General features: G+C 58.1%; 10 protein-coding genes across 10 annotated transcripts; 8 read left to right on the forward strand and 2 right to left on the reverse strand.

Annotated features, from left to right (window-relative positions):
- Window positions 1–1,463: 1,463 nt before the first annotated feature.
- BKCO1_3000084 (p-loop containing nucleoside triphosphate hydrolase protein) lies at window positions 1,464–3,385 on the forward strand (the record flags this gene model as incomplete). The annotated part of the gene is made up of 2 exons (XM_020273968.1): window positions 1,464–2,123; window positions 2,177–3,385. 2 exons carry the CDS (start codon window positions 1,464–1,466, stop codon window positions 3,383–3,385), a joined length of 1,869 nt encoding a protein of 622 aa, XP_020129744.1.
- A 485-nt stretch (window positions 3,386–3,870) lies between these two features.
- On the forward strand, window positions 3,871–7,154 carry BKCO1_3000085 (wd domain-containing protein; the record flags this gene model as incomplete). Its single annotated transcript, XM_020273969.1, has 6 exons — window positions 3,871–3,918; window positions 4,160–5,676; window positions 5,772–5,869; window positions 5,934–6,337; window positions 6,392–6,902; window positions 6,964–7,154. 6 exons carry the CDS (start codon window positions 3,871–3,873, stop codon window positions 7,152–7,154), a joined length of 2,769 nt encoding a protein of 922 aa, XP_020129745.1.
- Window positions 7,155–8,325: 1,171 nt separating this feature from the next.
- On the forward strand, window positions 8,326–8,793 carry BKCO1_3000086 (plasma membrane proteolipid 3; the record flags this gene model as incomplete). The annotated part of the gene is made up of 3 exons (XM_020273970.1): window positions 8,326–8,365; window positions 8,453–8,528; window positions 8,634–8,793. The coding sequence occupies 3 exons, from the start codon at window positions 8,326–8,328 to the stop codon at window positions 8,791–8,793; spliced, it is 276 nt and encodes a 91-aa protein (XP_020129746.1).
- An 850-nt stretch (window positions 8,794–9,643) lies between these two features.
- Window positions 9,644–11,646, forward strand: BKCO1_3000087 (lysophospholipase; the record flags this gene model as incomplete). The annotated part of the gene is made up of 4 exons (XM_020273971.1): window positions 9,644–9,698; window positions 9,754–9,797; window positions 9,849–11,063; window positions 11,383–11,646. The coding sequence occupies 4 exons, from the start codon at window positions 9,644–9,646 to the stop codon at window positions 11,644–11,646; spliced, it is 1,578 nt and encodes a 525-aa protein (XP_020129747.1).
- Window positions 11,647–13,369: 1,723 nt separating this feature from the next.
- BKCO1_3000088 (nitrogen metabolite repression regulator) lies at window positions 13,370–14,557 on the forward strand (the record flags this gene model as incomplete). The annotated part of the gene is made up of 2 exons (XM_020273972.1): window positions 13,370–14,004; window positions 14,155–14,557. 2 exons carry the CDS (start codon window positions 13,370–13,372, stop codon window positions 14,555–14,557), a joined length of 1,038 nt encoding a protein of 345 aa, XP_020129738.1.
- An 819-nt stretch (window positions 14,558–15,376) lies between these two features.
- Window positions 15,377–16,237, forward strand: BKCO1_3000089 (mitochondrial ribosomal protein; the record flags this gene model as incomplete). The annotated part of the gene is made up of 2 exons (XM_020273973.1): window positions 15,377–15,524; window positions 15,705–16,237. 2 exons carry the CDS (start codon window positions 15,377–15,379, stop codon window positions 16,235–16,237), a joined length of 681 nt encoding a protein of 226 aa, XP_020129739.1.
- Window positions 16,238–17,337: 1,100 nt separating this feature from the next.
- On the forward strand, window positions 17,338–18,495 carry BKCO1_3000090 (nap family protein; the record flags this gene model as incomplete). The annotated part of the gene is made up of 3 exons (XM_020273975.1): window positions 17,338–17,446; window positions 17,512–18,276; window positions 18,329–18,495. 3 exons carry the CDS (start codon window positions 17,338–17,340, stop codon window positions 18,493–18,495), a joined length of 1,041 nt encoding a protein of 346 aa, XP_020129671.1.
- A 716-nt stretch (window positions 18,496–19,211) lies between these two features.
- On the forward strand, window positions 19,212–21,098 carry BKCO1_3000091 (glycoside hydrolase family 1 protein; the record flags this gene model as incomplete). The annotated part of the gene is made up of 3 exons (XM_020273976.1): window positions 19,212–20,168; window positions 20,224–20,984; window positions 21,047–21,098. The coding sequence occupies 3 exons, from the start codon at window positions 19,212–19,214 to the stop codon at window positions 21,096–21,098; spliced, it is 1,770 nt and encodes a 589-aa protein (XP_020129670.1).
- A 924-nt stretch (window positions 21,099–22,022) lies between these two features.
- Window positions 22,023–24,262, reverse strand: BKCO1_3000092 (uncharacterized protein; the record flags this gene model as incomplete). Its single annotated transcript, XM_020273977.1, has 2 exons — window positions 22,023–23,866; window positions 23,926–24,262. 2 exons carry the CDS (start codon window positions 24,260–24,262, stop codon window positions 22,023–22,025), a joined length of 2,181 nt encoding a protein of 726 aa, XP_020129669.1.
- A 245-nt stretch (window positions 24,263–24,507) lies between these two features.
- Window positions 24,508–25,973, reverse strand: BKCO1_3000093 (pyruvate dehydrogenase kinase; the record flags this gene model as incomplete). Its single annotated transcript, XM_020273978.1, has 4 exons — window positions 24,508–25,284; window positions 25,334–25,616; window positions 25,666–25,785; window positions 25,837–25,973. 4 exons carry the CDS (start codon window positions 25,971–25,973, stop codon window positions 24,508–24,510), a joined length of 1,317 nt encoding a protein of 438 aa, XP_020129668.1.
- Window positions 25,974–26,109: the final 136 nt, after the last annotated feature.

Here is a 26,109-nt window from a genome sequence, read left to right on the forward strand (position 1 = left end):
GAGTCGGTGGACGTCGTACAAGATAACCTGCAGGGTATCTCAATAATCGATATCAGTTTGATCCAGTACGTCTTAATACCTCCGCACACGACGTCACCTGCACGGAAATGATGGTTCCAATGACAAGAGCCCCTTTGCTGGTTGCAGTCAAAAAGGCTCGTCCGCGTGTACCATCGACCGCGGCCAGGATGGCGCTTCCCGTGGCGCCAGCCGCTGCTCCCATCAGCCAGCAGTGCCAAAATGGGCGCGGAGGTGTCTCGCTGGAGAACGAGGCCACCAAGAAGTTGTAGGTGCCAAAGCAGAAGAACAGTTTGCTGGACTGGTGCGCCAGTGCGTGCACAGTGGGGCGTCGTCTGTTAAACACTAGAGACTGGTAAGTCACCTCAGTGATGCCGCCAGAAAAGCCGCCAACTGCGCCAATGAGTCCCCTGCGGATAGGTGATGAAGGCTCGGAAGAAGAACCGGAGAGTAGTGATTTGACTATATCAAAGGCCCAGAAGCGGCATATCACCCGAGGGACTTGGACTGATGCGTGAGAACGGAGCAAGCTGGAGACTGGGACTCTCGTGGAGGAGGACAGCGTTGACCCAAGTTCGATGGGGAACACGGCCGCCCCAGCAAGCCCTCCTGTCGCAGCATATATCGCCTGTTCTTTGAAGGAGGGCAGCTGGGCACTTCCAGCGTAGTTCAGCATGACGATGAACTGGGTTCTTCGCGACCGACACGGAAGGGCCAAGGGAGGTCAGGGAGGGAACTGTAGGGTTGAGCTTTACCCGACGATTCCGTCAAAGGCGTCATTCGGTGCTTGCTGGCCAAGAGTGATTCGATAGCTTGTAGCCCGAGCAGATGCAGTTGCGTCTCGAGGTTGATTCGGAGGCGGTCCAGCAGACGAACCACAATAAGTGAGCGCTTGAAGCACGGAAATCGGCGTAAGCGTACAAGGACGGCCTCGAAATCGCGACCAGAGAGGAATTCCGACTCGGCATACGCGACGATGACGATGAAGACAGCACGCAAACTCTCGTCGTATGGCCGGTTTGGGCCGACAGCGGGCTTGTCGCCGTGGTTGCAGCCCAGGGCCAGCTGAGCTTTGTTGGTGTTGAGACTGGGAAGAGCCGGGCTGAGTGCCAGGGTGGCTTTGCCGATCGGGGCGTGGCAGCAGCCAATCACGACAGATGCCGTCCACTCTTTCTGCGTGAATGACATCGACGCCGTCGCGCCTCATCCACCATGAAGCCCGCCAGCCGAAAACAGACACGCCGTTCACATGCACTGCATGAAACAGGGCATGGAGTCTCATTTTCAGGACCTCGCTGCAAGTCCTGCCTTATTATGTACTTCCTTCGGGACCTCCACCCACTCCGCCAACGTCACTGTCAACACCCGCTAATTTCCTGCGCGACTTCAGTCACCATAATGCTGCCCGCTGCAGGGAGCTGCTTTGAGAACGTGCGCCAGCCAACATGCCGTTCGAGAAAGACCCAGAACCGTCTTCCGATTCCGACGAGCGCTCTCCGAACCCTCCAGCTGGTTTGAGCCACGCATCTCGCATCCATGCCGTTTCGCGCCGGGCCAAACAGAAGGCCAAGAAAGTGCTGAATGTGGATGATACGGAGGGGCTGGTACGCGCCAGGGAGCGTGACGGCTACGATGATGTCGCCGCCAACCCTGCTTTCAACCCCCAGAAGGTGTTTCAAAAGCCCGTGAGCGTTGGCGACGCTCTCCACCAAGCCAAGGACGGCGTTGAAACCATTGCTCGCGTGGTCGTCCATCCCAAAGACTCTGCCAAGCGGAAGGCTGCCGCCAGGCTCGCTGCTCCAGAACAACCATTCTTGTCGCAGCAGGCCGACAAGGTGCTTTTGGATGCCCACGACCGGCTAGAAGCTGCGCGCAGGAGTACGGATTCCGACGACGAGGATAATGCCGAGGTGTACGAGGAGGAGGTGGAAAACCTCCAGGGTCAGAGGGAGAGCCTGAGGGTTGCATGGACGACCAGTAGATTCGTTCATCGCGTACGAGTCGCGCCTGTCGAATACATCGGCCATCCTCGTTTCAAAGACGTCGCAGTCCGAGATTCAAAGGGGGCATACGTCAAGACAGACTGGACCAAGTTTTGGGGAAACGTAGGTGGCTATTCCTGTGCTGTGCTTAGTGCAATCACTAACGTTCTCCCCAGTGCTGCGTCTACGCCACTCAAGACTACCGTGCTCTCGGGGGCGATGCGTTAGATCAGACAGCATTTAGCCGTCACTTGCTGATAGAGCATGTGGAGCGCATTTTAATGGCGTCTGCGCCCTGGCAGTCGTACTTCTTGAAGCTGCGGGACCTATACCGCTGGGAAAACCCACAGAAGACCGGAAGATGGCTGGCGATATTCGTTTTCCTCTGGTGGGCCGATTACGTCTTCACCTTCATCCTTTGCTACTGTGTTTTTATCGTACTTCGGAATGGATACAGCCATCACTCTTTCAAATCGCTTCGGGAATCTCATGAGCGCGCCATGGATCAAGGAGCGACAGCCTTCAAGATCAGCGAGCTCATCCACCGCCACGGTCCTGGAGAATGGCTAGACCCGCTGATTGACGAGATTGGCCCTCGAGCTCAACTCGAGTTCAACGACCTAGCCGACCATCTGGAGAGAATGCAGAACTTTTACGATTGGAAGTTCCCTGAGAGAACATGGGCCACCTTGTTCTGTATTGTCTGCGCTATTCTCCTCGGCGTCCTCACACCGACCGCTTACTCGATGAGAGTGGTCACTTTTGTGGCAATCTGGTGGTTCTTCATGGGGAGGCCAGTCGCAAGCCACTACCCACGATTCAGGCATGCCGTTTCCCCCGTGGCATATGTGTTCTGGGGCCTTCCGACACATGCGCAATGGTCCTTTCGCTATCTGACGAACAAAGCTCAGAAGATGCGTGAGCGAACTGGGGAACATGTTTGCAAAGAACTGCCCGGTACCAAAGGCTCAGCCACGGATGACGACGAAGTCTTTTTCGATGCGCCATCGTCTCCCGAACCCGACCGCACACAATACTTCCTAACATTTCGATGCCGGTATCACAAACGTCCGGCTCGCCTTGGAATTTCAGCAAGCGGCGTTTCCCTGATTCGGTTGTTTCCGGCAAAGCAGATATGGTCGCGTCATTTCCACGAAATCGGCGAGATGCGGAAAACCGCGGGGTCGGCCGTGGGCCGCGGCATTCGCAAGGTTCTTGAGGGGAAGACCTTGGAGTTTACTTTCGTCGATGGAGAAGTCGACCAGATCGAAGCAGTTAGGAGGCGGGACGAGGCGTTCAATAGCATCATCGGCTTTTCTAATCTAACGTGGCAAATGTTGGACCCTGTAAAAGGAACGAACGAGATGGAAGTTGGGGATGGTTGAGCATAAATCTTTTTTAATTGTGTTACATTACGCACATAAATGTCATTCAGCGACTGCGCCGGGGCGGATTGCAGACAAATTGTGCAGGAGAATTGAAAGTAGCTATCGAGACGCAGATGTACGGCTTCGGCACCATGATATTGTTCGTGACTCAGGCTTGGCAAGGATGACATGCGCTGTAGCCCACCGTGCTCATCGGCACGTCGCAAGAAGAGTTGGATCCTCCATCCAAATCAGAAATCGAATCTGGGGCAAAGTGCACTCACTGTTTCCGCCGTTGTGAGGTCATTGCGTAAACGAGGTCCGCATCGAAGGGCTCCCGCAAAGGTCACCGGACGGCGCTGCATTCCAGGAGCATTGCCGCAGAAGTCTGCCTTCCCCCCAGGCTATTGATTTCAAGCATTGTCGAGTCAGTGCACGTTCGCTGTGCAAGCCATCATGAGCGTTTGCGACGGCGGAAACGTAACGAGCAAGTAGAGACAGCAATGCGATGGTTGGGACCAGTGGTTGACGTGCGACTGGGCGATTGGGCGGTTGGTTCCAAGGCACAGGGAAGGCCGAGCTGGGGACGAAAGCCCCTGAGGGGGAGCGGGGGAGCACAAAGTGGCAGCAGACAGCGGGCGGATGATGTTGAGCTGCAGGGCGGTTGAGGACGGCGCGATGGAGGAAGCTGTCTTATCGCGCGCCCCACTGCCCGGTATCCGTTCGGAGCACGGGGACCGCTGCGCGATTGGGACGGCCTAACACCATTGCAGCGTCATCTGACAGTGGCAGAGGGACACGCAAAGAGGGCGGCGGGAGCAGAGGCAAAGCGAGCGCGGGTACAGTCGCCGCTGCGCAGCACCGCTACCTAGCTATTGCATCAGAACTGGCGCGGCTGGAAGGCTGCAGCTGCGTCCTGACATAAGTTACGCTTCCGGGGCGAGCCAAGACGCCCGCCGACTGCCCCAAGCTGCCAACATCACTCCTCCCCATACTCTTCCTCCTCTCTCCCCGCCCCACAAGCCACCACCACGAATCCTACCCGTCCAGCGCATCAGCGTCCCCCGGGCCCCGCGCGAGCAGCTTCCCACGTTCGGCCCGCGTATTGGGCCACGCTCCAGCTGCCACAGCACCGCAGTCGCCGGCTCTCCGACGCCTGCTCCCGCCGCTGTAGACGCCTGCCACGGCGTCGAGACGGCTGGAGCTTCCTCCGCACGCGCGACCGCGAACCTCTGCAGCTCCTCGCCCGCCCCAGCTGCCCCCCGAAGCCGCAACTCTCCCGCAACTACCGATCCATTGCAAGAGGCGTGCACCACTCTAGCGCCTCTTACATCCACCAGGCCCGCCGAGCTGGCCGACGAAATCCCTCACGACCATCCCCCTACACTCGCCCCCGACTCCCCCGCCGATCCACGTCCAGGTTTTTCCTCGTACACGGCATTCTCAGCACAACCTGCAGCCGGCGGAATCCCGAGCACGCCCGCTGCTTTTAGCTCCGTCCCGATCCCCGAGCCAGAGCAGCCCTCGTCAGCGACCAAGCGCCCGCGCAGCTCATCAGAGTCCACCATCTCTGATACCGAAAACCCCCGCTCCTTCCCCCCGGGTGAGGCCTCTCGCAGGCCGAAACGCAGACGCCGAGCCGATCACACAATGCGCCTAGGCTCCGAATCATCGCGGAGGTCTCCATCGCCTTCCCAGCCTTTCTCCAACGGCCACAACGGCGTGTCGCCAGGCCAAGCGCCAGGCCTCGGAAAGGCAACAAATGGTAGCGCGCACGGCGCGTCGGAGAGTAACGGCGATGCTACTTCCTTCATCAACGGCAGCAGGCCTGCCACCTTCTTCGGCCATGATAGAGAGGAGGTGACGAGGATCTTGATCCAAGGCCTGTCAGATCTCGGCTACCACAGTGCAGCGGCCTCGCTAAGTCAAGAGAGCGGGTTTGAGCTCGAGGGTCCGACTGTTGCAGCTTTCCGGAATGCGGTGCTTCAGGGTGATTGGGCCGAGGCCGAGGCGCTATTGTTCGGTACGACAATCGAGGATGGTGGCGGCGTCGGAATCGGAGATGGTGCATACGGTTATGGGAACGGAAAAGAGCCCGACAGGTCTGAAAAGTGGTCGTCGGGTACCCAGCACATTCGCGGCCTGACATTAGCTGAAGGGGCGAACAAGGACCAGATGAGATTCTGGATGCGGCAACAGAAGTATCTGGAGCTGCTCGAACAGCGCGATCTTGGTGCTGCGCTTATGGTGCTTCGTCAAGAGCTTACACCTCTGCACCAAGACACTCACGCATTACACTCGCTGTCAAGGTATGTTGTCCCAATACTCCCTGTTTATGCCGATTTCCGCGGTGCATTGCGCTCTCAACATCGTGGATATGTCCGGGTAGTTGACGCATGAATAGTTTGATGATGTGCCAGTCAGCAGAGGATCTCAAGGCTCAAGCAAGCTGGGATGGCGCTGCAGGGGAATCGCGAAGTATACTTCTATCGGAGCTGTCTAGTAAGGCGTCCCCCAAGGCCTCGGGAATTATCCTACCGAGAAGCAAGTCGCTAACAAGGTGCAGAGTCAATATCTCCCAATGTGATGATCCCAGAGCATAGGCTTGCAGTACTCTTAGACCAGGTGAAGGACAATTGGGTCGGCAAGTGTCTGTATCATAACACTTCGGACTCACCCTCGCTTTACCTCGATCATCAGTGCGACCGCGAAGAATTTCCGCTTCGGACAGTGCTTGAGCTTCGTCATCATCTCGATGAAGTCTGGTTTCTCAAGTTCTCCAACGACGGGTCCATGCTTGCCACTACGGGCAAGGACCAAAGGATCTACATCTATGACACATCCAACTACACCCGGCGCTTCGCTCTTGAAGATCATGAGAACGGTGTCTGCTACCTGGCCTGGAGCCCTGATGATACAAAGCTCATCAGCTGTAGTCAAGACAATTCTGCCAAGTTGTGGGACATGACGGTAAGTACCGAGTCCTTTTTGAGTCATCATAGCCGCCCCTAATCAATCATACAGACCGGTCAGCTTCTTCAGAGCCTCGACAAGGGATTCGACTACCCCGTGACCTCCGCGGCATGGGCTCCGAATGGTGAAACCTTCGTTACTGGATCCCAAGACACCAATGCTGGCCTTTGCATGTGGAGCAAAGATGGCGAGAAGAGGCACACGTGGAGGGAAGATGGTAGCGAGCGCGAGCGCGGATACGCTCTTCGTGTTCACGATGTTGCCATCACCCCGGACGGTGAACGCCTTGTGGTCGTGCTGGAACATCACATCATGGTCTACGACTATCTGACACAGGAGAAGGTTTCCGAGTACGAGATGAGCGACGTCAAGTTGACGTCCTTGAGTATCAGTCATGATTCACGGCGCATGCTTGTTAGCATGAACGAGAACAAGATTTGCCTGATGGAGATTGAGACTGGCGAACTTCTGGAGAAATACGTGGGCCAGAAGCAGAGGGAGTACATAATCAGGAGTGCTTTCGGAGGAGCTGGCGAGAACTTTGTGGTCAGTGGCAGCGAAGGTAAGTCTGCCGTACACCACCATGACTTGTGAGATTAGCACAATTATGCTAATTGCAGCAGATTCACGGGTTTACATCTGGCGATCGAACGGCAACTTGGTTGAAAAGCTCGAAGCGCACAGATCTGGCTGCGTCAACTGTGTCGCATGGCACCCCAAGGATCCTTCCGTCTTTGCCTCTGCAGGCGACGATCGCACAGTTCGCATGTATGGGACCGCAGCCTTTATGTTACCAGCCAGTCTTGATATCTAATATAGTCGCAGATGGACCAAGCCCGCAGCAACCAGACCGATTAGAGGGTTCGATCGGTAGTGGCGTTACATGACCATGGCCTTAGACGTTCATTCCCCTCCACTAAGGGCAGCTACACGGCGGTCCCTCTTTCATTTCACGTCATCAGACACTTCCCATTCGGATGGTGAAGCCAGGCTCATTCGCCAGTAAATAATTTTACCAATCCTTCGGCATTCTGAGCAGAGGAACGTCAACCTTCGGTCGCACTTGTTTCCATCACCTTCGTCCGACAAATTCTGCATCCCCCTTCTTTTTCACACAATTAGCACATGGCCGGAGTACGGATGATGACTTTGTTGTTATTGTTGCTGCACAACATGCTTTAGGATGTCGAGTAGAGGGAATGGCAGGCTGGATGTTTGTGGCTTGGCGTTTTCGTGCAGTTTCTGGTTCAACTCCCTTCTGCATTATTTGGCCGCGAAACATCAAGTGGGTCGAAGATTTCTATTCGAGGGATGTCAGCGAGGGATCGGAGGGGGTTTTTGGCTTTCATGAATGGAGCACAAGGCCCGAATTGATGAAGCGAAGTTGGTGCATCTGGACATGTAACAATTGGAAGGTCCTCCGTAGAGTGTAACTGAGCTCGTTGATCTATGAAATCTACGTAGAAAGGTAGCCGACTTATAGTCGGCTGATACAAAGGGTGAACAATTGCAAACGCCCAAACTTCAAGTGTTCGAACACGTGGTGGCCTGGACCGCTCTTGTGGTTGGATTTAGACACTGGCGTCATTACTTAGACTCTTTCCATCCATGCCACTGGCTACTGTTCATACAAGGTTAACTTGCTGCTGTTAGAGACGGACCTGGCATGTTTCGGCTGACGAAGCAGTGCTGCCTGAGGTACAGGACTACATTCGGAAAAGCCGCCTAATAAGCTGGCCGATTCTCGACGTCCGTCGAGAGAAGGACCAAATGACCAAGCACTTTCCGGAAGGCCATTGTGAAACGGGAATGGCAGGTGTGAAGCACTCCACTCATCAGTATAGGGCAAGGGCGGCGGCAACACCGCCACAGCGCATGAAGCCTTCCCTTCTCGCCAGCAGGATCTCGCAATAAAACTGCCCGCCCTCAGCCGTGCAGAGACACACATCCTTCAACCTTCACCTCATTTTCCGAGAAACATCACCATGAGAGACTCCACACGCCTCATCATTATCACCGCTCTGTGTTAGTACCTCTCGACACGCTTGCCCCCTCTTCTGCACATTCTCGCTGCACCACAACGCACCTGCTGACAGTACGACCGACAAACAGGTCCTGCCCTGGGCGTCTACCTGCTTGCTGGCTGCGAGGGCGAGCTCTTTCTCTGCATCTTTCTCTGCCTTCTCGGGTGAGTAACGCTGCTCCCCTCACGCTGCGGCTGCCAGAAGGCGTATCTTCGCCTCTAGGTTGTAGGAGCAAGTTGCTGACGACAGTGGATCTTGATTCCGTGCAGAGCTGTGCCCGGTCTCTGCTATGCGCTCTGGATCGCCTACGTCTACTACGACCGACGCGAGGACGCGCGGCGCGGCATATACTCATCGGAGCGCAAGCCGGGTATATTCAGCGAGAGAGTGCTGAGGGGCGGCCTCACGCGTCCGGTGGACATCAAGTAGACGGAGAGGCTCCTCATGTGGTTGATGAATGGCTCGGAACAGGTGGAAGACGATGCCTAGGCTCATCAGGTTCACGAAGTGAGTGGCAGATTGCAAATCAAGAATCATCATCCTACCTTTCACTCCTCTTGTTGTACTGTGTATGTGAAGCCGCCAGACATGCACGTCTGTACCTGCCAAGCTCGTGTGTTGCGCACATGCCAGGACCGGAGCGGTGACGTAGCGCTCTTCTCTAGCGCTCTCCGCACATCGGCGCTTCGGTGATCGGTGCGACTTGTCTGAGCCAAAATTCCTCGCGACTCCACGCCTGCGATAACGAGGGGGAAAAAACAATCCGAGCAGCGAATTGCGACGAATCACGAAACGGCGTTTTGCGCGCAAGCTTCTCACCTCGGCTCCCGGGTTCGTCCGGCGCTCTGCTCTTGGGCCATACACCTCTTGCCATCGTGACCGCCGTCCGCTCGTCAAAAGTTCCTCTTCACGAGCACGAGCCGATAAGCAGGGGAGTTTTGAAGGGGTAATGGAAATCCAGCGGACACCACACGCTAAGCCGCTCTCGGTACAACTCGGTGCAGTTGGGACCTGATCGAATTTTTTTTTCCTTCTGGCCACTCGGGGCCATCTAATTTCCTGTTGACCTGGAAGCGGTCGGTTGGTGGTACCTTTAGATAGGGTCGTATAAGTACTGCGTTGTTGCCGAGTGGAGACAGAAGGTCAACTGCTGGTTGCTAGCTTCCAGCCCGCCCACACCCTTTCCTCAGCTTCCACTCTTTGGCCGCCTCTCGTCTCTCGCTTCTGCCTCGCGGTTCCAGCCGAATAAAACCACCCACGTTTCGTGCGTTTTCTGAAAATGGTGTCTGCCGGCCAAGAGGTCCCCGAGACGCGGGTTTTGATCGTCATTACCGGTATGGCGGCGCTTCATCGACCAGATCGAACCCTCATGCTAACAGGCACCCACAGGCGGCACAATCTGCATGCAGGAGTCCGAGGATGGTCTCATTCCCGTGAGTGGCGCAACGGTTCTTCTCTTATCTGCCATCTCTAATCTCGACTAGGCACGTGGTTTCCTGAAAAACTGCCTGGCGCCACGCCCGTCCTTCAACGACGGCTCGTACCCCGAGCCGCTCGAGATTGTCACCGATGACAAGGGCTCCAAGAAGGCGGTCCAGAGCCTGCGTACGCCCAAGAGCTCGTACAACCGACGCGTGCGCTACTCGGTGCTTGAGTTCGAGAAGCTGCTGGACAGCAGCTCCATCAACGCCGCGGGCTGGGACGAGATCGCCCGCACTCTGTACCGCAACTACACGCTGTACGATGGCTTCGTCGTGCTTCACGGCACCGACAGCCTGGCCTACACGTGCTCCGCCCTCAGCTTCATGCTGCAGAACCTGGGCAAGCCTGTCATCCTGACGGGCAGCCAGGCCCCCATGATGCAGCTCCAAAACGACGCAACCGACAACCTGCTCTCCAGCCTGGTCATTGCTGGCCACTTCATGATCCCCGAGGTCTGCCTCTTCTTCAACTTCAAGCTCTTCCGCGGGAACCGCTGCACCAAGGTCTCGGCCGACGACTTCAATGCCTTCGCCAGCCCGAATCTGGCTCCGCTGGCCACCATTTCCAGCCTGCGTACCAACGTGCAGTGGCACCTCGTGCATCGCCCCACGAGCGTTCACCCCTTCAGCATCCAGACCAACCTTGATACCGCGCACGTCGCCTGCCTGCGTGTCTTCCCAGGCATCAAGCCGGAGATGCTGGATGCGGTTCTACGCCTGGATGGTCTCAAAGGTCTCGTTCTGGAGACTTTCGGTGCCGGCAATGCCCCCGGTGGTCCTGACTCGGACATGACCAAGATTATGACTGACGCTGTCAAACGCGGCATTGTCATTGTCAATGTCACACAATGCCTCAGCGGAAGTGTCAGCGCTCTCTACGCACCGGCTACCGTCCTTGGCAGGGCTGGCGTTGTGTTTGGTCAGGACATGACAACCGAGGCAGCACTGACGAAGCTCTCTTACCTTTTGTCCCTGCCCGACATGACACCTGTCGAGATTGCCAAGAGGATGTCCGTAAGTCTCCGTGGAGAGCTGGAGGAGAGTGGTCGCACGCATTTCCAGCACCCAGACAGCGGTCTCATGAGCCCCGAGATTAAGAGCTTGGTGTCGTTGGGCTACATGATCAAGGATGGAGATTTCAATGGCGTCAAAGATGTCATAAGGCACGAGCCGAAATACCTGCTCAACGAGACGGATTACGCCGGCAACACACCCTTGGTGAGTCAATCATCCCTGATTTCACTCCGTTGTCCCTCCCGTTGAGTGGACGACGCTGCCACACGCTGCGCCCTCGGCCGTCTTAAGACAGTCTTCATGCGAGCACCCTGCATGTGAGCGAGACGTCCGTCCTTCCGGCCCACAGACGGGAAGCGACGTGGTCGGAGCAAGCTCCTCCTTCACCCATCAGCTCGAGGCAACCTCGCATCCAGCAACAGCCTCGGCGACTGGTCTGCAACCCACCGGAGAGGGATCGGAACCAGCGTGGCGCATGAGGAAAGGAGATTACCTTGCATGGCTGCTGACATCTCAACGGCAGCACTTGGCGGCATCCGGGCCGAACGTCGAGATCCTGCGCGAATTTCTGTCGCAAGGCGCGTCTGTCCACCTGCGCAACCGAGAAGGACACACGCCGCTCTATCTCGCGGCGCACGCGGGGCAAGGCGACCATGTGCGGCTGCTGCGCGAAGCGGGCGCGCATCTGCACGCCGAGGAGACGGCGTCGGCGTCGCTGCACGCGGTGGAGAAGGGGCGCGCTGAGGTCTGGCGGCTGGCAGGCGTCGGCGAGAACGGCACCGGGTGATGAGTCGTTGCGGCGGCGGTGGAGGGCGGGCGGCTCGGCTGTGCCGCATCGTTGCGCAATACACAGTTGCGGCTGACTGGTGGACGGAGTGCCGAGCGGCACACGGAACGGAGCTTCAGCATGTCCAGAGGAAGGTGGGAAAGCTACGAACCCACTGTAGATAGGGCAAGCGGGTGCAGCGCATGGTATTGTAGGTACGGCGGACGGGCCCTGTCAGACGAACATCATCAGACCAGGGGCGGCCGGGCTGCGGCGATCTGGCAGGCAATTTGCGGAGGAGAGGCGGCTCTCGTAAGCGAGCGCAGGCGAGCGGTGATGGTAATCTGGGGAAGCAGCAGGATGTACCTGCCGCTTGGATGAGGCCGGACCGTCGCGCGCGCGGGCGTAGCATTCCACGCGCGGTGGGCTGCGGGCAACAGCGAACGGCGAGGCAGCTCCGCGGAAATGCACGCCCGAGCGGGGGATGCGCGCGCTCCGAAATGGGATTCTGGGACCGCGACCTTGGACAACACGACCACGGCAGCGCGCAAGGGCCGCCCGCCCGCAGCGTGCATGGGGCGCTACGGCGCGGTGAAACGCGTTGGAGGCATCATGACCTGGGCCGGGCGTTAGTCAGCTGCCCTGCAGCAATCGCGATTGCAGCGCGGGCGGGGGCGGCATTGGCTCGTGGCCCGGCAGTCGCGCGGCAGGGGGAGCAGCAATAATCGAGCAATCGATTACCCTCGCGAAATGCGGTCTTTTGACAAACGCAAAGGGCCGTGGGCAGCGAAGTCGGCCCTGCGCGGCCTTCGGCGCGGCCGCGAGGGTGCCGCCTGGGTGCCGCCTGGATACCTGGGTACATATCCGTACATAGACGAGCGGCCGCGATCTGCTCGCGCTGCCGCACCGGGGGGCGCCCGCGGGGCCTTCTCCGAGTGCGGCAGCCCCAATCGAGCGCCGCAGCGCGCCACGACGCGCCGCAGGCGGAGAGCGAGAGAGTCGTGGAGGGCGCGCGAGCAGCTGGCGGGCAAGGGGCAGCCCGGCCTAGTTTTATTTTTGTACTGCCCACCGCCGGGGACCGGGCGTTGGCCGCGACTCATCCAGTGTATCTTCCCCGCATCCCGAGATGGCCACCCTGCCCTGAGCACACTTCGTCACCGTCCGTCCACGGCTGCATTGCGCTGCTGCTGCTCCGTCTCACGTCACAGCGCGCGCGCTCTCCAGACGCCACGATTCAGTGCAGAGTCAGCCGAGGTGCCCCGACACGCTGCTATTAGGTAATTGGGTAGGATTCATTGCCCTGATGCGCGCGCTGCCTGGCCCTATGTCCGCAAAATTCTCTGCCTCTCCTCCCAACACAGTCACGTTCCATGAGATAAATAGAGCCGGCCCGTTGCTCCCATGCGCCTGGGCCCTGTGTTCGTACGGGAAGGCGCCCTGCACCCTTGACCGTCCCTGTCTCTGCCCAAGAAGATAGCGCGCACATGCACGTACTGTCTGCTCAGGCCATGTCCAGCGCTGTCCGCCCGCCATTGCGCTCCCTCACCACCACCAGGATATAATTGCCGTGCCCGCCAGACGCCCCCTCAGTCCGACCAGCTCCCTACCACGCCCGCCAGCCGCCTCCAACAAGTCCCAGCCCGCTGTCACACCACGTTTCTGAGCCCGCCGCGTGCCCTCTGAAAATCTTTCTCACCGCTGCGGCCCTCCGCCCGTTCGCTCCGACCCCAGAACCGAGCTCCGCATGCAAGACAGAAAGACGGTCGTCACCATCAACAGCACCGGCCGCCAATCGGCAAGCTTCATCCGCGTCGCCGCCGCCGTTGGATGGCAGGTCCGCGCTCAGACGCGCGACACCCAGGGCATTGTTGCGCAGGAGCTGTCCTCGATTCCCGGCGTCGACCTGCGGGTGGGCTCCCTGGACGATGACCACTTCGTAGCCGACCTCTTCAAGGGCGCCCAGCTGGCCTTCATCAACACCACTCACTGGGGCGATGAGATCACAACCGGCCGCGCCGTGGCCATGGCCGCGAAGAAGGCAGGCGTGGAGCACTTCATTTACAGCAGCATGCCCGACCACTCCATCTACGACAAGGGCTGGCGGGCCCTGCCCCTCTGGGCCAACAAGTTCGCCGTGGAGAACTTCGTGCGCCAGATCGGCATTCCAGCGACCTTCGTCTACGCCGGCACCTACCACAACAACTTCACCAGCTTGCCCTACCCGCTGTTCCGCATGGAGTTGCAAGACGACGGCAGCTTCGAATGGCAGGCTCCATTCCACCCCCATATCCCCATTCCGTGGTTGGACGCCGAGCACGACGTCGGCCCCGCGATCCTGCAGATCTTCAAACAAGGCCCGCGCAAATGGGCAGGTCAGCGGTACGTCTTCGCCTTGTCTGCATGCCGTCTCACACACACAAAGGACACGCTTGCAACATGTCCTGCCTCTTCCAGCCCGGATGCGCAGATTTGCCCCACATGCTCCATTTGGTGGGAACTCGTTGTGCTGACGCCAATTCTTGTATGCAGAATCACACTAGCCTTCTCGCAGCTCACGCCGGTGCAGGTCTGCGAAGCCTTCAGCCGCGCGTTGAACCGGCCGTGCCGGTACGTCCGCGGGCCCATAACCTTCCACGTCCCGGTGCCGGTGGGGTATCGCGAACACCTCGAGATCCTTGAGGAAGTGCTGGGATGGCAGAACGCGCCGTACTTCGGGCCCGATCTGGAAGAGGACTGCACGCAGACGGCGCTGGAGCTGTGGGAAGGGTTCCGCGACATTGAAGAGTACGCGCGCGAAATCTTCCCCGTGGAGGAGAGGGCCAACGGCCTCACCTGGATGGACGAGGACGACACGGACACCCAGCCCGACGACACGCCTTCGGAGACGCCGATCAGAGACGTGGAGAATTTCTTCCAGGTCATGAACCTGTGAAGACACGGACACTCATGTCGCTTTTTCGGGGTAAGGCATATATTGCATTGCGTTGGCGTTCTTATTTTGCTGCGAATTCGTCGGTTTGGTGGTGGCATAAGAAAAAAGCTTTAGCGGATTGACTTTATTTTGCTTCTAAGATATATGGTGGCTTTCACTGAGCGCACCGTGGTATCTGACAAAAAAGAGGTTGTCTCCAGCACGATTCACGTGGTCACGATGGCATTTGGATTTCCTGTTCGGTTCATAGAGCTTGGATTCCGGTTGGAAGGTGGATAATGTCTGTTAGATACTGCAGCCTCTCTCCTCTTCGGTTTGATGGCTTGGGGAACACGTACGGCTGCGATTGAGTTATTCTAACACGGCAGATGTTCAGCGAAGCGCACCAAGTCCGTAAAGATGGCGTGGATAATGAGTTCGCAGATACGTAGAGGCGACATCTCACCCGCACAAATTTCACCTACCGTTCTTGAACAAGTCACCGCGTGTACATCATTGATCTTCATGGAAAGCCCTGTGGTATTGCCTTACTCGGTTAGGTCTGAGGTTCCACCCACTCGCCAACACCCATGAAGCCATACAAGGGCACGGCAACATTTTGGGGGCCCGAAGCAAGATAAGACTTTTTGCCGATCGCTCCCTGCATGCGACTCGCCTATCCCGATGCCCGTACCGCTCAATCCATCGACCCTCGTTGCTGGTCCTGCGCGGGAATGGCGGTGCTTAGTCAGCATCACGGTCATCTCGGCGGAAGTTTCAGGCTCGCAAAGACGCGGCCCGCCGCCGCCGACCACTCAACCCATTCACCCCACACGCACAATGGCAACACCCCGCTCGGCCGCACGGCCACTGGCCGCATGGAAACTCGCGCTGCGGCAGACTCGCGCCTCCAAGGTGCAGCGCCGCTGCTTCGCCGAGCTGGCGAATCGCCAGCCCAGAGCTCTGCACGCCAACGGCCTGATCAAGCGTACGTCTTCACCAAACACGCCCCAAAACAATCCCCAGGCGCCATGTACACACAAGTGTGGCTCGGCCCTCCAATTGCCAATCCGGAGTTCCCCCCCGCCATTCATCCCCGCCATTGACTCCCGGAAACAAGCATAGAAAGCTAATAAGAAGGGCGTCCGAGCCAACCACACATCCACAGAAAACAGCAAAGTCCACAACGCCATCAAGACGTACCCGCCGCCGCCGACGGCGGCCGCGCGGTGCAAGGACCCGATCGCGGCGGTGACCAAGGCGCAGCTGGCGACGCTGGACCCGACGGGGGCGCGGGCGCACCTCTTCGCCAAGACGAACCTGGAGGGGGCCAAGGTGGGCGACGTGCTGCTCGTGCGGCAGCGCAACGGCGACCCGTTCGCGGGCGTGTGCCTCAACATCCGCCGGCGCGGCGTCGACACGGCCGTGCTGCTGCGCAACCAGCTCACGCGCGTCGGCGTCGAGATGTGGTACAAGGTCTTCAGCCCCAACGTCGAGGCCGTCGAGGTGGTGCAGCGGCGCGAGAAGAGGGCCCGGCGGGCGAGGCTGTACTACATGCGCAAGCCGAAGCACGATCGCGGCAGCGTGGAGAATATCGTCAGGCAGTACCAGAGGCAGAGGGCGATGCTGAGGAGTGGCGGTGGTGCGGCGAGGGGGAGGGGTGCGAATGCTGGGAAGAAGTCGGGCAAGAAAGGGAAATAAGAGCGGTCAGGGGACGGGGTGTCGTGGGTGGGTTGAGTAATTGTGCTTTGGGCTTCACGGAGGGGAAGGTCGCTGCGCATGTATTATGGGTATCACATTTCGCCGAGGGAAAGCTTCCGGCCAGAATCCAAGGAGCTCGTTGGCTTGCAACGTACGAGATCATTGTGTGGCTTTTAGGAGAAAGGCGTGGGCGATATCAAAAGTCAAACACGGCTGAATGGGTAGGTGGACAAGCAAATTGGGGTTTAAAGCGGAGAGCAACTCCAACGGAGACAGAAACTCCGACGGACAACAAGGGCTCCGGGTTGTGTTCTGCAGAGGCGAAAGGTGTCGGTAAGATTCGGGGCGGAATGCAATGCTGACAACAGGAATAGAAGGGCTGGACGATGAAGCGGGCCGGCGCCACAAGCCCACTTTCGAAGTTGTTGGGGGCTCAGCACACGGGGCTCGTGGAATAAGCGCTCATGTTTCTCGGTATCGATGCGTGTAGCAAGAGCACTGCATCCGGGTTGTGGCAGGATTCCAGGTTGTCGCGGAGAAACAGTCGCGCAGCGCTACGCCCTTATCTGCAACAACGCACTCCTGGCTACGCGGGCTCTCGACCGCGTCCGGATCAATGGCCCGCGCAGAGCGGTGGAGCCGTTCGAACGGGGACTAGGCATCCGATCCCCCGCAGTGCGTGTTCCATGATGAGAGCAACGCGGTCGGGAATGTGCATGGCGTCGGACGGAAGCGAGAGCTGTGAGCGAGGCATAACTTGGCATAAGCCGCACGGGACCGCGCGTTGAGGACTGGCTGCCGCAGTTGGCTAATCAGCAGCGCCGCATCGCGCCCTACCCACGGCCGTGCGGAGCGGACAGAGGCGCAGAAAGGGTCCTGGTCGCACGAGTCAGTTCATGACGGCATCCGCGAAGAATGAGTCGGCCTGATCGGCCTGAAAACCCTAGTTGTTGTTGCATCCCAACATTTTTACCTGCTCGCCTCCCACGTTATTTGTGCATACTTAAACGCGCCGTCGGTCCAGCTGCGTCCCCTCAAACATTCCCCCCCCTCAGACCTCTCCCCCGAACACCCACCGCTTTCCAAACAATTCCACCGAAATGGCTCCCTCCGCCACCACCACCGCCGCCGCCGAGCAGACGACGGACGTCACCTACGAGGACCTGATCCAGTTGGAGCAGGAATTCGAGGACGCCGACCTCCAAATCAGTACGCCTGCTTAGCTTCTTCGGCGCACTGTGCAGCCGCAGCTAACACCGAGCCTCGACCTGTAGTCCGCCACCAGTACAAGATCACCCAGCCTCTCTTCGCAAAGCGCCACGAAGTGATTTCCAAGCTGCCCAACTTCTGGGCCCTGGTGTTCGAGCAGGTGCCGCCGGAGCTCGACAACTTCATCCAGCCCTCGGACTCGAGCATTTTCGCCGACTGCCTGAAGAGCATCGAGGTGACGCGCTTCGAGATCGACGACCCGGCCGGCTCGCCGCGCAGCTTCTCGGTCAAGTTTGGCTTCAGCCCCAACAAGTACTTCGACAACGAGGTGCTGGAGAAGAAGTTCTGGTACCGCCACTCCCTCGACGGCTGGTCCGGCCTGGTGTCGGAGCCGGTCAAGATCAACTGGAAGAAGGGCCAGGACACGACTGACGGCCTCACCGACGCCGCCGTCGAGCTGTTCGACGCCCGCAAGACGCTGTCGGCTGACAAGGTGAAGTCTGAGTTCAAGAAGCTGCCTCAGTACAAGAAGCTTCTGGAGAAGATGGAACTCAGTGAAGAGGGCACTCTCAGCTTCTTCACCTGGTTCGGCTTCGTTTCGGTGCGCCCTTTCGTTGCCGCCGAGGAGTCGGCCAAGGCCATCAAGAAGGAGGCTGAGAACCGGACCAAGAAGTCCAAGGGTGAGAAGGTCGAGGAGAACAACGAGGACGAGGACGAGGACGACGAGGAGATTCAGCTGTTCGCCGAGGAGTCTGAAGTCTTCCCTACGGGCGACGAGCTGGCCACGCTCATTGCCGAGGACATCTGGCCCAACGCCATCAAGTACTTCAGTAAGTGACGGCTTTCCAGCAATCAGTTGCGCCGCATGCTAACCGAGATCAGCTTCTGCCCAGGAGGCGGACGACGACCTCTCCTCAATCGAGGACATTGAAGAGATCGAGTTCGACGACGACGAGGACGAGCCGGTTGATATCCGCGCCCTCGTCGGCAAGGGAAAGAAGGAGAAGAACGGCGAGAGCTCCCCTCCTGCGAAGAAGCGCCGCACCTAGAAACGCTACTTGCTTGAATATGACTGGAATGTATTGGATATAAGCACGATATAACAACAAAACAAAGCTAGATACCCGGGGTAAGAATCGAGGGAAATGGACTCGGCGGATCGACACGGAACGGTTGGCATGACGGAGACTGATTTGGATATCACCTGGGTGAGACAAGCTCTACTTGTCCTGTAATTAACAGTGTGTATACAATTGATTGGCGCTGGCGTTTAGACTTGAATTACGTCGTCCTTCTCATTCCGCACTTGGTCGTGCAGATTGCTATTGTACGGCTGCTGGGCGGTGTTGGGCTGACCCGCCCCCAGCCTGATTCGGGCGCGGAGTCGCCTCTCCGTCTTTCTCCCCCGCCAGGGCACAGCTTGGCACGCCAGGAACAAGCAACGGATCGAAACAGTCCTTGACTTGTTTATCCGTAGCGCGGCTCTTGTTGGTCCTTCCAATGCATCATGGTCATCGTCTCCACGTTTTCCCGGCTCGTCCGTGGCCTGCCCATGCCGCATGGCGCCCGACTCTTCATCCGAGCTCAAAGCTTCTTTCTCCACCGTGCCTCTTTTCTACCTTGACCCCGCTCTCCGCCGCACGAGCATCATGCCGCATCACGCCGCGCACAATACTGACTCTCCGCCTCACCGCATAAATATGCCCGTCCGCCGCTTCCGTCCGGTCATGAGAGACCCCCCGACTCCGCCCACCGACTGTCCGCCATGCCTTCCCTCGTCCTCCCCGTCCTGCTGGTCTCATCCGCTATCGCTGGTGCCCAATTGACTTTCAATGAACCAGCGGGCAGCTATTCGACAAAGACTTATGCCGTCCCCGCTGTCGAGACGGAACACAGACCCAACACCGACTACTCAGACCAAGCATTGGCCTTCTTGTGGGATCAGGTAGGACCCATCTCCACTGGTCCTGTCACCACAACCGTCCAGCCTACGCCCGAGGCCACCGTGCACCCTGGCCCAGGACCCATCCATCCGCTCGTCCCAAGCTACGACGCGAACCTCACCAGCCTCAAGCTGCCCAAGGGGTTCAAATGGGGCGTGTCTTCCTCCTCCTACCAGATCGAGGGGGCTGCCGACGCCGAGGGCAAAGGCCCCAGCATCTGGGATCTTCTGTCTCACCGCGTCCCCAACTTCGTCGCCGACAACACCACCGGCGACGTTGTGGCCAGCCATTACTGGCTATACAAGCAGGACATCGCGCGTCTGAAGAGCCTAGGGATCCCGTCATTCAGCCCCAGTATCAGCTGGCCGCGTCTCTTTCCCTTCGGCAAGGGCCCCGTCAACCAGCAGGCCGTGGCTCACTACGACGATGTGATTTCGGAAATGGTAGCCAACGGCATCAAGCCGAAGGTGACCTTGTTCCATTGGGAAACGCCATTGGCTCTCTTCAACGAGTATGGGGCGTGGACCTCGCCGGAAGTCGTTGATGATTTTTTCAACTATGCCAAGTTCGTCATCTCCCGGTATGACGAGTACGTCGAGGATTGGTTCACTATCAACGAGCCGCAATACTGCAATTGGCAGTATTCCGTCTACCCTGCTGGCGACTACTATCCCGCATACAACAACTATACTGGAGGCCTGCCGACCCGCTTCATCTGTGGCCACTATACCCTGCTCGCTCACGCAAAGGTAGCGAAATGGTACAAGGAGGAATTCAAGGTGCGTTTTCCCAAGGCTTTGGCCATCTGGATTGCAAGGTACTCAACGTCAACAGGGCACCGGCAAGATAACTTTCAAGAACTCTGGAAACTACTTCCAACCAAATACCTCCTCCGAGGCAGACGCTCTTGCAGTCCAGCGCAGCTTTGATTTTGTGCTTGGCTGGTTTAGCGGACCCTGGACAGATGGCGACTACCCCCAATCTCTGAAAGATACTCTAGGCGATATCCTCCCAGAGTACACACAGGAGGAGAAGGATTTGATCAAGGGCTCGTGCGATTACTTTGCCATCGACGGCTACTCATCTTACATCGCATATGCCATTGATGACTACGAAAGCTGCATCACAAACTCGTCCCACTCTGCGTACCCTACCTGTGCGGGCAGCACCAACGTTGCACCAGACGGCTTCCCTCTTGCTCCTGCTGCCGATCCCGGAGTTTCTTGGTTGATCGATGCGCCGCAAGGGCTGCGTCGATTCCTTTCCAAGATCACGAAGGACCTTTACCCCTCTGTCAATGAGATCATGGTGACCGAGTTTGGGTTTGCGGAACCCTTCGAGTCCCAGCTCGACGATCTCAGCACCATCCTTTGGGATATTCGACGCGCTGACTACTTCCAGTCCTATCTGGACGCCATCCTCCAGTCGATCCACTATGATGGGGTGAACGTGACGGGCGCCTTTGGTTGGGCTATCTTCGACAACTTTGAATGGCTGGTTGGTCTTAACACTAGATTTGGGCTTCAGTATGTCAACTACACCGACTTGACGAGGACGCCGAAGGCTAGCATGTTCCAGTTCGTCAACTGGTTCAAGTGAGTGGACTGTTCCTCTCCATCCGCCCTAAAGCATGAGCGCTGACCATATCACTCACCAGACAACATGAGTATGGGGACGAGCCGTCCAACACAACAGTCAAGCTATTGTAGAAGGCAGATGTTGCTGCTAGGTTTCCCCAGCTTCGTCTATTCATGTTTCCGCTGCGGTTGGCAGCTTCGAGTAATGATATGAGTTATATGCCTCCCCTGGCTCCTGCGAAGTGACGGAATGTTGAGCTCGCACAATTGAAATCACAGATAGAACCGGATGGTGAGGGTGGTTGAATGTTGAGATTAACCCACATACGTTGAAGGCTGAGATACAAGGCTGTTCTCAAACGCAAACGTCTCCAGTTACTTCAGAATTCCTCCCTCACACGTCTCGAAAGGCCGAATCCAAACAGCCATGATCATTCACATCGTCTCAATCTCCCCCGTCATCATAATCATCATCATCGTCATCGTCATCATCATTACCCCTACAACATCTCCTCCAACTCCGTCCGAATCGACATCTGCGCCCCCCTCCATATCAGACACGAGGTGCTCTCCTCCATCCACCTCTGCAAACACTCACTCCATAACCAATGCCCGCACGCCAACGCAACGGTATCATCCCACCGCTCTTTCTCCATATCTTTCTCCTTCCCGGGGCCTACGAAGCATTACCCATCCTTTCTAGACCGCTAAAGCCAGCTTACAGCCGTAGGTGTTGGGATGCAACTACTAACTCCAGTAGGCAGTAAAATATCCGGTACAACAAACTTCCAATGGTCAGCTTCCGTTGTGACTCACTGCAGCACTTATGGGTTGCTTTCACACACACACTCTCTCTCTCTAAGATACTGATGCTTGCATTGTTTCACTCCACCTAATCCTTACTAACCCATAGTCCCTCCGCTTCGACCTCGACCCCAGTCGCCCCCAACCCACCTAGTCCAATCCGCCGCCCCCTCCCCCCCCGGGCCTAACCATAACATTTCCCGACCAACCAACAGCCAGCCAGCCAGTCCAGCCACCCAACCCTCTCAATCATCAATCATCACTCTCCGCATCCCCATCCTCGCCGCTATCGCTCCCCCCCACCAGAAACGCCTCTTCGAGCGCCCCCTCCTGGCTCCTCTCCTCCCTCGTCTTCCGGCACGGCGTGTCCAGCTTCAGCACCATGGCGTCGTGCCACTCCTTGATGCTGCTGCGCAGCCGCTCGACGCGCTCTTCCAGGTTGCCGCGCGGCATGTACCACTCCGACGGCTGCACGTGCTGCCGCTCGGACGCCCAGTCTCCTCCCGTTTGAGAAAGAAAACAGCTGGTGGGGGGGTCGACTTCGGCTTCGTTGTTGTCGTTGTTGTTGGTGTTGGTGTTGTTGTCGGCGATGCCGATGCTGCTGTTGCTGCTGCGTTTGTGGCTCGTGGCCGTCGTCGTGTCGTCCGTCGTCGTCGTGGCCCACAGCAGGGTGGATGTGGGTCGTTTCCTGTGGCTTCTGGCGCCGAGGACGGAGTCGGTTCGGTCGGGGCGCGACGGGTGGGGTGCGGACGCGGGGCAGGCGGGTGCCGGCGCTGGTTCGGCCGGGTGAGGTGATGTCGAGACGCAGGGGTAGTGGGTGATGGAGTAGCGGGGCCGCTTTGAACGCCCCGAGGTCGCCTTCATCTCCAAGGGCGCGTCGGAGTCGTTGAGGTCGGTTGAGGAGGCCGCGTGGTGGGGCTGGACGACGATGTACTCGTCGTCGCTCGTCATGATGGTGAGCTTGGTGGTGTGACTGAGTGGTAGTGAGGATTCGCTCCGGCGCGACTTCAGCTGCACGTCAACGGGCGGTGGGCGTGTGGGTATGTAGAATTCTGTATCCTCGAAGACATCGCTAAGAGACCTTCCAAGGCATGTTGCTGTCCGTGGCCTTGAATTGGAAACTCCCACCATGTTCACCTGGGTTGGACTAATGGCCAGCTCAGCCTCACAGTCGGGCAGAACCTCCCAGGCAGGGACGTTTCTGCGCCAGAGGGGGAGGGACGAGTACCACCCGGCGGTCAGACTCTCTTTAAGTTTTTCTGGCTTAGGTTTCTTCTCTTTCTTCCGCCGGGAATCGGCCGATTTGGTGGGTGACGCAGTATGTGAACGCTTGTTGGCTTTCATGATTTCTCCCAAGTCCTGGAGCCCTGGGGTAAGAGTGAACAGAGGCCGTCGTTTGCGGCAAGGTTGCAGATCCAGCATGCCTTTGTTGGGCGGCGAAACCGTGGGCACATCGGGAACCCGGCATACAGACAGCTTAATCTTAACTCGGAGGTTACGCTCGAAGACAACGCGGCCGGGGAAGAAGCGCTGGCTCACGACAGCCACGTCCACATTGAGGCATGTGCTTACTCCTGCTTCTCCGAGGCCTGGAATCGGCCGAACATAGCCGCGAAAGCCCTCCACGTTGGTGTCCCACTCAAACTTGACCCAATCCGAAGCAAGACGATATTCTGGGCGTCCAAGGAACGAAGAATAGCTTGGATCGAGGGCTGGCTCCACATAAGCGGGGCGGATCTCGCACCAAGCTTGCTCCCTTGTGAAGGCGTCCAGTCGACTGAATCCCATGACGGGACCGAAGCGCTTCAGGACACCAACGACAGCGGGCTCGTTCTGGGCCGAGAGAGCGGCGGAAAAGGTGACTTTGATTGTGGGATGAAGAGGCGAGTCGAGAAAACAGTCACGGGTGCGTAGAAACTCGCACAGCGCATTGTAGAAGTTGCCGCCAGAGGAAAGCCATTGATGTTGGCATCCATGACGCTTGTAGAGCTCCAGCATGCAATTTATGATTTCTCGAACGTTTACTGGGAACGTCTTGGCACCTAGCTTGGTGATAAAAGTGCAGATGCGGCCATCTAAGTCGCCCGGGTAACGATCTGCGGGTCGAATGCTGTGAGCAACCAGAACAGCACGGACAAAACAAAAGCATAGTTACCAATGCTGCACTCATCCATGTCATCCACGAGGTCGATCAAATGGTTTGAGACGGTGTACTCGAGGACAGCTGCGAACATGTCTTCCCAGAATTTCAGCTCTTTGGCGTGAGCGGTGGACAACGACCTCCAGGTTGACGTCATGTCGAGATGGCGAACTTGGCGGTCTTTGCTGGAGCCATATTGGTGAAACTCGGGAACGTAGAGGTCAAGGTAGGAGTCCCTCGTGGGCATGGTATCAGATTCAAGACGGAAGTGGATCTTTCGCAGAGGCTGGGGCTCGCTGCACAGGTTGCGGAGCCTGGACAGCTCGACACCGTACACGTGGGAGCGCTCCATTGTCGGGAAGGCTGCTTGCGAAGTATGTTGACGGAAATGCTTCAAGGAGGTATAGAAATCGCTGTTCGCAATACGGATAGCGGTGGGACTGGACGTCGGCGTGCAGTCTCGATGGAATGCACCCGAGAGCTGGTCGAGACAGCGCTCTGGCTGGAACACACGCGTCTGCCGTCTGCCACAGCCTCGCCCCTGCCGCCTGGCGAGAAGGCAAGTGCCGCCGCTCGCGACTTACAGGTCGGTTTGCTTCACACCGCATCCATGCTTGCCCTTGTCGTGAGCTGCTCATTCTTATTGCCCAACTTGGAAATCTGCAGGAACACATCGACGCCGTAGCCTTCCAGGCTGTGCAGCTCCAGACTACCTGCCCAGTATTCGGCATAGATCCTACTCATCGGCAAGCCGATTCCCAGGCGCAAATCGGGCGGCCGGCTGGTCAGTTGGCTGAGGGAGCCATCGTGGTGCTCGCCTTCTACGCGAGGCTTCACGTCTTGCATGGTTGCTGCCAGCTTTGGCACCCTCGACAAGTTCTCAATACGGAGCTTGCTGCGGGGCCCCTTGCTAAATGACCAGAGATAGGGAAGCACGTCCTTTGGGACGCCCCCTCCCTGGTCGGAAATACGGATAATGACATGCTGCTGAGTCTCACAGATAAGCACCTCAATCGGCGGCGGCTTTTCCCCCTTGTCCTTTGTCTGCTCAATGACGGCCTGGATAGAGTTCCGCAGGAGTTCGCCAATGATGTATTCCAGGTGCGTGAGAATGTAGGGGAAGGTCGCAGTGATATGCCCCTCCACCCTGATGTCGGGGAGAGGGATGTCAGACCCATACGTCTTCCTCATCAGATCCTTGGTGGCATTTGCGCAGTGCTCAACAATCTCCTTGGCGTTGCACTTTAGAAAGATCTCACCTACAGAGTCCGTATGCGGATCGTGCTTGAACTTTGCGTCAGGAAAATGCCACGGCGAGTGGAAGGTTTCTGTGAGAGAAAGATGCTGCTCGGCAATCGTGCGGCGGGAAATTCGCTACACAAAGTCAGTGAAGGGATTTCCGAGCAGCTGCGGGCCGGCGTACCGATCTGAGCAGTGTGGTCATGAACTTGTCTGTCTCTTCGGGCTTCATGGCGCCCTGGACCTCCAGCACGCCAATGGCCAACCGCGGGATGACGGTTAGGTGCTCGTTCAGCGTCTCTCGAATGACCTTGCACAGCTCATCGTTGTCCTCGACGCTCTTGACCGTGGGGATGCGGCGATATCTCTCGAAGGCGCGGTAGTAGAGCTCATAGACATAGGAGATGTTTGGATTGGTAACGACGAAGTATGGAAGCGTCTGCATGTCTCGAAGGCGGTGGGCTATGCTAGACGGGCATCAGCGTCGTACCAATCGACGGCACCGGGGAGGCAGACCGCGTGGGCAGCTCGGTGCGGACGTAATTCGCAGAGCCCAGCAAACGCGCTTCGGTGAGGCGGGCGCCGAAGAAAGTCAACTGGCGCAGGCTGATGGGGCGGGCCTCGCGTTGCACCCAGCTTGGTCGCGTCAGCGGGCAACACAGTAGCTGGCGAGAGGTGCGCGCCTACTCATCGAGGACCGAAGACGGCCGCCACGGAGGAGCGCCGGAGAGCTTGATGGTGCTGAACCCGCGGGCCCTGAAGCTCGCTGGGGGGACGCCCGCGCGCATGCTCTTCTGCGCACGCACGCAGCGGCCTAAAGCCATGGCGGCGAACGCTGTGGGTTGCGGGGCTCTTGAGCAATGTCTCGAGTACTGGCGTTGCTCGCGGGATGGGTAGCGGAGGAGCTTCGTCGGGCGTCTGGCGTCTGGCGCAGCGGAGGCTTCGAGAGAGGGCTTTGCC

The sequence above is a fragment of the Diplodia corticola genome, assembly GCF_001883845.1.
Source record: "Diplodia corticola strain CBS 112549 chromosome Unknown scaffold30, whole genome shotgun sequence".
NCBI classification, from domain to species: Eukaryota; Fungi; Ascomycota; class Dothideomycetes; order Botryosphaeriales; family Botryosphaeriaceae; genus Diplodia; species Diplodia corticola.